General features: G+C 35.3%; 1 protein-coding gene across 1 annotated transcript; it reads right to left on the bottom strand.

Moving 5' to 3' along the window:
• Positions 1 to 366: 366 nt before the first annotated feature.
• Positions 367 to 1,369, bottom strand: LOC128565585 (olfactory receptor 52N4). Its single transcript, XM_053562151.1, has one exon. The coding sequence runs from the start codon at positions 1,346 to 1,348 to the stop codon at positions 383 to 385; it is 966 nt and encodes a 321-aa protein (XP_053418126.1). The 5' UTR covers positions 1,349 to 1,369; the 3' UTR covers positions 367 to 382.
• Between the last annotated feature and the right edge of the window lie 8,072 nt (positions 1,370 to 9,441).

Raw genomic sequence — 9,441 nt, forward strand, 5'->3', positions numbered from 1 at the left:
TTAATGCCCAATTTCCATTGGAAAGTAACAATTGGTTATCAAGCTAAAAATTTTGATGATTATTGAAAAACATGTCTTAGATCATATCCTTTGACTTTAAGTTTTTTAATGAAAAGTAGACTCAGGTTTTGTTAAAAAAGAAAACTCAGTTTAATTATTAGACTAGTTCTTCACGGAAGCAAGAAAGTAAAAGAATCTTAGAAAAAATGATGGTGATGCCAGTGATATTGAGATCTTCAAGGTATTTATTGGGAATTTATCATTCAACAAGCTCCTTTTTGTGTGGTCAAAGAATAATCCTAGAAAAATTGTATCAGCTCCTGGTGAACCAGGAAAACACAAGTAATGCTTCCTTTCTCTTCTAATTCCTGGCAGAGTCCATTCATATGCTGTGGGACTTGGTATCTTTAGAACCTGAAAGGATCCTCATGACACAGTCTCTTATCTGCTTGGTTTTCACCCCATAGACAATAGGATTCATGGTGGGAGGCAGGAGCAGGTAAATATTGGCTACAATGATGTGGCAAGATGGAGGGATTGTGTGGCCCCCAAAGCGGTGGGAAAAGAAGGAGAAGAAAGCTGGACTATAGGAGAAAACAATGGCACAGATGTGGGCAGTGCAGGTGCTGAAGGCCTTCTGCCGAGCATCTGCCGATGAGAGGCTGATCACTGTCCAGAGGATCATGGTGTAGGAGACTGTAATACACAGGATGTCAAAGCCCCCAATCAGGAGAGCAACCATCAGACCATAAATGGCATTGACCTTCACATTGCCACAGGATAATTTGGCTACAGACATGTGATCACAATAGGTATGGGGAATTATGTTGCCCCTGCAATAAGGCAGGCGCTTTGTGAGGAAAGTAAAAGGTAGAATGAGTAATACTCCTCTCAAGAATGTGGTAAGCCCAATCTTTGCAATGAGAGGATTGGTGAGGATGGTTGAATAGCGTAGAGGGTAGCAGATGGCCACATAGCGGTCCAGGGCCATGAGCATGAGCACCCCAGACTCCATCCCTGTGAAGGTATGGATGAAAAACATCTGGACCAGGCATTCGTCAAATCGAATTTCCTTGAACTGAAACCAGAAGATGCAGAGGGCTTTAGGGATTGTACTAGAGCACATGACAAGGTCAGTGAGGGAAAGCATGGCCAAGAAGTAGTACATGGGCCTGTGCAGGGCGTCCTCATAGCGGATTAGGTAGAGGAGTCCACAATTCCCAACCATAGCCACAACATACATGGAGCAGAATGGGAAGGAAATCCAGACCTGAATGTCTTCCAGTCCTGGGATTCCATTCAGAATAAATGAAGCTGGAGTCAGATCTGTTTTATTTAGTATTAGCATAATAAGTCTGGTACGATTATAAAATCGTAGGTTTTCCTAAAGTTAGAAAAGAAGAGAAAAATATATGTTATGGTGCTAAGAACAGTTTCATTTGCTTGGTTTTGTTCATTTGTTGATTAATTATTAATCCTTTCAACAAATTCCAGTCGAGCAGTCCAAATTCTCATCACAGAAAATAAATCTGCATTAATTTTTTTCAGAAAAGAGATGGTCCTGTTTTCTAGACTTATATTCAATTGTAATCATGTTACAACTTTTCTGAAGGAGTTTTCGCTGAAATACCTTACCTAATATTAGTAACTATTCTCAACTCATTATGGCTCTGATCATGAAGGAGACTTCTTTTTTTTGTTTGTTTGTTTTTTGTAGTTTTTGGCTGGGCCTGGGTTCGAACTCCCCACCTCCAGCATATGGGGCCGGCGCCCTACTCCTTTGAGCCACATGTGCCACCCCATGAAGGAGACTTCATTGACTACCTCATTTACGATCCAAGAGATATGATGTGGACTTTTATGCTCTTATATGCAATTAGCCAATATTTATTCTTGGTTACTGAGTCATTACTCTAAACATTTTAGGAATTTTAAATTATTCATTCCAAAGTCAATGAAATTTTGAGTCAGTATTTTCATTTTTTAAGATCTCTTTCATGTCCTTTTGTATTTGCCTACCAAATCTAAAAGAATATATTCAAATGCATATGTACAACAAAATATGTGAAGTACTACTACAATAGCAATATAAAAGAGGGACGACCTGAAACAAATAACTTAAGCATACATTTGATGACAAAGATAATAGACATGTAAATGGTTACCAGCCTTTACATTCCTCAAGAAAATAAATGGAACCTGTACATTAACAAACCAGATAGGAAAGAAAAGAAAAAAGACACAAAGTATTATATATTGGCAAGGATGTAAAACAACTAGAATCCTCACATACATACTACTGGTACATCTGTAAATTTGAACTATTACTTTTGTAACATCCACTATCATGAAAAATATGTGCATGTATTCTTCAAAATCTATCATTTGGAATGCTTATTGCAACTGTATTAACTAAAACTGGAAAATACCTAAATGTCCACCCACATTAGAATGAATAAACAAATTTTGGTATATTCCCACAATGAAATTCTGTACAACAAAGAGAATAAACTTCCCAAACAATAGCAAAATATTTGTTAATTTTTTAAAAGATGTAAGTAGTATATGATGGTTGATGTCATTTGCATAAAATACAAAAATGGATCAAAGTAATCTGTGCCATTAGAAATAGAAAAGTTGTTTTCGGGGGGCGCCTGTGGCTCAGTGAGTAGGGCGCCGGCCCCATATACCGAGGGTTGTGGGTTCAAACCCAGCCCCGGCCAAACTGCAACCAAAAAATAGCTGGGCGTTGTGGCGGGCGCCTATAGTCCCAGCTGCTCGGGAGGCTGAGGCAAGAGAATCACGTAAGCCCAGCAGCTGGACGTTGCTGTGAGCCGTGTGACGCCACGGCACTCTACGGGGGCAGTAAAGTGAGACTCTGTCTCTACAAAAAAAAAAAAAAAGAAAAGTTGTTTTCAGCAAGTGAGAGTAATAACTGGAAGTATGCATAAGTTAGAGGGGTCTTGTGAGTTGCTGATCATAATCTCTTTCTTGATTTGATTATGAAGTGCATGAATTTCAGGTTGTAAGAAATCCTGAAGATACAATTTCATGAATTATAAAAGTATATGTATATTATAGTTTATTTTTAAAATCATATTGCTTAGAAGTTTTAAGGAGATATATCATATTAAAAAATACTACTACATTTTATGTGCTCAGTACCAAGACCTGTATTTTATTCTCAGACTGGCAGCCATTTTGGCAATATTTACAAAAATTAATATCAGAATGATTTATTGAGTTCTACCAAATAAACTCTTTTCTATGTTCCATCAAATAAGAATTTGTCCTTCCCTCTTTTACTAAAATACACAATTTTAAGTTCACTAACTGATGGGAAATATAATCATATAAAATTCTGCATCATTAAGGTGACAGACCAAATATGCAACTTTTTGGGAAAATGAAAAAGAAACAAAGATGGGAGATGATAATGACATCTCTTCTAGGATGAATCCTCATGTCATTACAAAATCATACAGTTACACTCAGTGACATTGGAGCTCCTGTGCATCCAAGATTAGTCTCAACAAAAGCTTCTAGTGGAAAGGACAAATATTCTCAGACCACAATCTTGACTAGGATTCTGATATTTCTTATTCATATCACCTGAGATTCTTGGCTTTGTGACAGGGAGTCCTTAATCTCTGTAATGCTTCCTTTGATCAACCCCTTAAATGTAGCTAATTAGCACTCATTCTTCAAAGAAAACCACCACAGGGAAGACTTGAATGTCTCCTGGACATAATAGTGACCCACTGTTTAAATTCTCTTATAATAATAGCTACCAACAGCCATATTAGCAGCAAAAAAATTATTTTGTCCAAGTAAGTATTCTCTTCAATTATATTTACCCCATGGTATAATAAAGATCAATTCACATTTGGGAATTCTCCACAATTCGATGAAATCACTGACGTCAAGGACAATACCCAACAAATCATCCCCAATATCTAGAAAAACTTATCACACATATTAGATAGTAAATGTTATTTTTAAATAAACATACACAAGTGGATGAATGAATGAATAAATGAAAGATTCACATGTCATACTTGACTTTGAGATTTATTAAATTATAATCTAGGCCAAGAGAGGTGGTTCACACCTGTAATCTTAGCTCTGTGGGAGGCTGAGGCAGGAGGATCCCTTGAGCTCAGGAGCTCCAGACCAGCCTGAGCAAGAGACTCCATCTCTACTAGAAAACAAACAAACAAAAATCCAAGTGTTGTGGTAGGTGCCTATAGTCTGAGCTACCCAGAAGGCTGAATCAGGAGGATCACTTGAATCCAGGAATCTGAGGTTGCTGTGAGGTACACTGACACCATAACACTCTAGCCTGAGCAACAGAGTGGGTGAGTGAATCTCAAAAGAAACAAAACAAAAACCTCAAAAAAAACAAAGTACATTCTAAAGGAATGTATACAAGAAACCCCTAGAAAGAAGAAATAGAGAATATCTTTCTAAGGATTACTAGGAAGGATGAACATGGCATCTCCATTATGAAGAAGAGAAAAAATATAAAGTGAAAAGAAAAAATAAGATGAAAAAGGCAGAACAAGTATATGGCTTTGACAATAAAGATATATTATTTAATATTCTTACCAAATTAAAGACAATTCCAATTAATTTTTAAAAATTATTTATGTAATACAAAAGACTGCTTGAGGATTAAAATTATATGCAAAGGTTTAAATAAAATCAAACATAAACATTTTAAGGAAAATAATATTTCAAAGAATTGAGAGTATGTAATAATGTTAGACAAAAATAGTTTGGTACAGAAACACTTAAGTCAAGATCATTTTGAGTAGATAAAATGTTAGTGATGTTGTGTATAATGAGAGGTAATTGTACAAATTGTTTCATTTCCAATTTTGAGAAAATTTTTTCATTACACAAATCATGCAAAATACTTAAGCTCTCTTTCTCACTTTTTAAATAAAGAGTGAAGATTTTAAAATGTATTTCCAAAATTGCACTTAAGTCATAAAGCAGCTTTTAAACTGAATTATAATTTTCTACTTAAGCTAAATGGGTGATTCAGAAACTAAAATTTTAGCTTTGTAATGTTAAGGAGTATATTATTTTTGATTTATAAAAAAAGCAGAAAATATCATCTTGTCAATATATAAAACATTTTTCCATAAAAAATAAAACTGCAAACAAAATTGTGTCATTACAATTTGGTAAATTTATATTTAATATTTGTGGTCAAGTTTATACTTTTTGGATCTCTTTCACATACATTATTAAGCTAAACATAAATTTAAAACTGTACATATATACACATTCAGTTACAGTCTCACTACAGCATTTGTAAAATTATCTTTCAATAATTTATAACTATTTAGTAAAGAGTAGTTAATAGGCTCACAATTCTTTTCTCCCACTATTCCACTTTAATACATTGAAAATTATGTCTTCACTATGATGTTTGAATTCTACTTGGAGCTATACATTGCATTGTAAATAGTCCTGCACAATGACATTTCACAGCTTTCCATGAAGTTAAGGTGTCTCATTCAAAGAGCGGGTAATGTTAGTTTTGTGTTTGAACCATTTCTGTGTAGAAATAGCAATGACCTCCTGGGGTGGCAAAAAGATATTACGGCTATGCAATATGCTGAGCCTACATGTGTGCACATTTTTGTTGCAACTCTTTTGTATTTGATGCAAATGTCCTTGTGTCAGAGGCAGAGAGAGAAATTAAGGAAGCATAAACTGAAAATAGAAAATGCTTTCTTCTAGGATTACATGTGCAATTTTCTGAATAATTTAGTTTTTTAAATACTAGATAACACTAGTTCTTACATTTCTCATATTTCCTTCTATGGGTATGGCTTGATCACTAAAATTGGCTTTCTGCTTACACAATTTAGGTCTCATCTTCCATATATTTGCAAAGCTCTTCAAGATTTAATTTAAAGATCCAAATATTAACTACAAATATAAAAAGTGTTCTTTTTCAAAACAAATTGAAAATAACTTCCACATACCATGTTTTAATTTCTTCTAAAAAGAAATTTATCTTAGGGGTGTGGGTAGGGTAACTGAAGTTATAATAATGATACAGGACTATCACCATTTATATAATACAAATTTGATGTCATCGACCATCTATTCTCATTTTTAAACTTTCTGGGCAATACATTTATATTTTGCTTGGACCATCTTCAATCTAGCAGACCCACTCTTTCCTCACGTGAGGTTGCTTGTTCCATGTAGACTTTGCTACTCAAAATTGATGAAAAGCAGTTTTGGATCAGTCTTTCCACAAAATAACCGAGGGAAACTAGACTATGATTTGGGGAATATGGGGAGAACTGGTAAGAAACCAGAACGATAGAGACCCATTCTCCAGTTCTTCTCCCATTTCTCCTGCAAGAATGATTCACACCTGACTTTCCCCACTGCTGATACAAGGCTTCCTAATGAGATAGAGAAATTTGCAGACAATCATAATCATCAGATCTACCACTGAATTTTCATGCAAGTGTTGGGAAAAAATAGACATTTTTCAAGAGAATTCAACCTTGTACAACAGTCCTACATTCAATCTACGTGGAAGGAATCAAAGATTTAAGTCTGGAAAAATGGTAAACAACTGATAATCCCTCTTCAATTTATCATACTTCCTACAGGGAAAAAAAATACCTTGTGATTATCACCTCTTTTGTAAGTTTGTAATACCTTAGTTTCTGGGTAGCAAAATAGTGATCTAGATGCAGTCTAGTCCAGGTGATCAGGTTCTTGGTCATAAAGCATCACAGTCCTCATATAAATGAACATACACAGCCTTCAATCCCTAAATTCAGAGTTATCTGTGCTATTGAAGCAGGCTTTTAAAGCAGAATGTGTGTTTTGTGCCCCAAGAGGATTTTTCAGGGTATGAGAGACACAGATGCTAATATGGGAATTAAGGTAATCTCTATAGAAAGAGGAAAAAAGAGCAAGAACTTACTGTTCTTAATGTGCAGATAATGACACATAAATAAGTGAACAATCTTAGGTGTGTGTTTGCATGTTACCATGCATACATGTGTAGGGGAATGAATAAAACTGAGCACAAAGATTTTAAGAACCACTAGAATTTAGTACTTTCTGCAGATTTGTGTTTTGTTTTTCTTATCTGCCCTGTAAGGAGATAGATCAAAAGCATTTAAGTAGAGAATAATTTATTCATTCATAAATTGATCCATTTTTAAATTTCTTCTTTTATGTTATTTTTATTTCTTTATTTTCATTTCAAATTAATATAAAGGTACAAATTTTTAAGTTGCATTGTTTTCAATTTAAGTTGTAGCTGAGTCTTTCACCTAGGGGGCATGCTGAACACCCGCACATTGTGCATATGAGTGAGATCCCACCAATTGCCCTCCCCACTTCCCCTCTTCCTTGCTAGACTGTATTTGTGCTTCATAATTTGTGTGGGCATGTAGTTGTCTATATATTGGTCTCATATTAATATTGAGTCCATTGGATATATCTTTTTTCCATTCTTGAGATACTTTACTAAGAAAAATGTGTTCCACCTCTAACCAGGGAAACATAAAAGCTAATGGGATTGCAAACTAATACAACGTGTATGCAAAGAAGTATGGAGACTTCTTAAAGAATTAAAAGTTGACCTTCCATTTGATCCCATAATTCCATTACTAGATATCTACTCGGAAGAACAAAATCATATTATCACAAAGACATTGACATTAGAATGTTTATTGCTGCTTAATGCATGTTAAGAAATGGAAGCAACCCAAATGACCATCAACCCATGAATGGCTTAACAAACTGTGGCATATATATACCATGGAGTACTATTCAGCCATAAGAAAAGATGGAGACTTTACATCTTTCTTCCTTTATTAATTCATCATTTTGTCTCTTTAATTTAATGTTTATTGAGAACATTTAATGTATAATGATAACTTTTTGCTCTTCAAGTTTGGCTAAAAATTGATAAATATTTTGGTAATCTTTGATATAATCAAAAGGCTTATTACATTTAGATATTAAATTAGAGAAATTTAGAGGGCTATCTAGACATTAAAGTAATAATCATGAAAGCAACAAACAAAAAAAAAGATTCTAATTTTGTATCTATTATAATAATAAAATAAAAGTAAAACAACCCATGCTGAACAACTTGGAGAAACAAAGATTTTTTTTTGGCTGGGGCTGGGTTTGATACCACCACCTCCAGCATATGGAGCTGATGCCCTCCTCCTTTAAGCCACAGCACTGCCCTGAGAAACAAAATTTTTTTTTTTTTTTTTGTAGAGACAGTCTCACTGTACCGCCCTCGGGTAGAGTGCCGTGGCGTCACACGGCTCACAGCAACCTCTAACTCTTGGGCTTACGCGATTCTCTTGCCTCAGCCTCCCGAGCAGCTGGGACTACAGGCGCCCTCCACAACGCCCGGCTATTTTTTAGTTGCAGTTTGGCAGGGGCTGGGTTTGAACCCGGCACCCTCGGCATATGGGGCTGGCGCCCTACTCACTGAGCCACAGGCGCCGCCAGAAACAAATTTTTTTTTTTTTTTTTTGTAGAGACAGAGTCTCACTGTACCGCCCTCGGGTAGAGTGCTGTGGCGTCACACGCTCACAGCAACCTCCAACTCCTGGGCTGAAGCGATTCTCTTGCCTCAGCCTCCGGAGTAGCTGGGACTACAGGCGCCCGCCACAACGCCCGGCTATTTTTTGGTTGCAGTTTGGCCGGGGCTGGGTTTGAACCCGCCACCCTCGGCATATGGGGCCGGCGCCCTTACTCACTGAGCCACAGGCGCCACTCCCGAAACAAAATTTTTTTAACGAGATTAAAAAGGACCAACAATAATAAAACCTGAACTTACACTATATCTCTACCCCAGTGCATTTCCACCTTTTTTTTAACTCACAGCACACTTAAATTATATTGATCCACAAAAAGAATAAAAAAAAAAGAACATACTTACTGTACTTTGACCTTATTTTGAAAATAATTTATATTCTTTTATATTCTTTAAATATTTTCTTAGCACACCTAAGATGTTCTTACAGCACACTGGTTGAAACCACTGCTCTACCTTAATTAATATAATGTAAATATAAATTTCTTGATATTAATTTACTACAAATATCCTAACCAAAATGGTCATACTATATTACAACTTAATTAGTTTAACATTATAAAATTAGTCTATTCCAAAAGAGGATTACTTTCATTGACTAAAAGTTCATATCAGATGTGTATGATCTATTTAAAAATAGCTTATTCTTATATATATATTATTTTAAAAGAAATGCTATAATAAATGAACATGAGTGTGAAACTTCTATGACATTTTTTATCTGACTTTTTTTCAAAATACATTTTCTAGTGCATTAGATTCCTCATTCTTTCATGCCAGTAGTTGTGTGACAATTTGATGAGAGACCATTTTCTAATTGTTATTTAACT

Source organism: Nycticebus coucang, chromosome 14, assembly GCF_027406575.1.
Source record: "Nycticebus coucang isolate mNycCou1 chromosome 14, mNycCou1.pri, whole genome shotgun sequence".
In the NCBI taxonomy this organism is placed as follows: Eukaryota; Metazoa; Chordata; class Mammalia; order Primates; family Lorisidae; genus Nycticebus; species Nycticebus coucang.

Bases quoted from the DNA above. Each gene is read 5' to 3' on its own strand.
- LOC128565585 (XM_053562151.1), bottom strand. From the start codon at position 1,348: ATGCTAATACTAAATAAAACAGATCTGACTCCAGCTTCATTTATTCTG.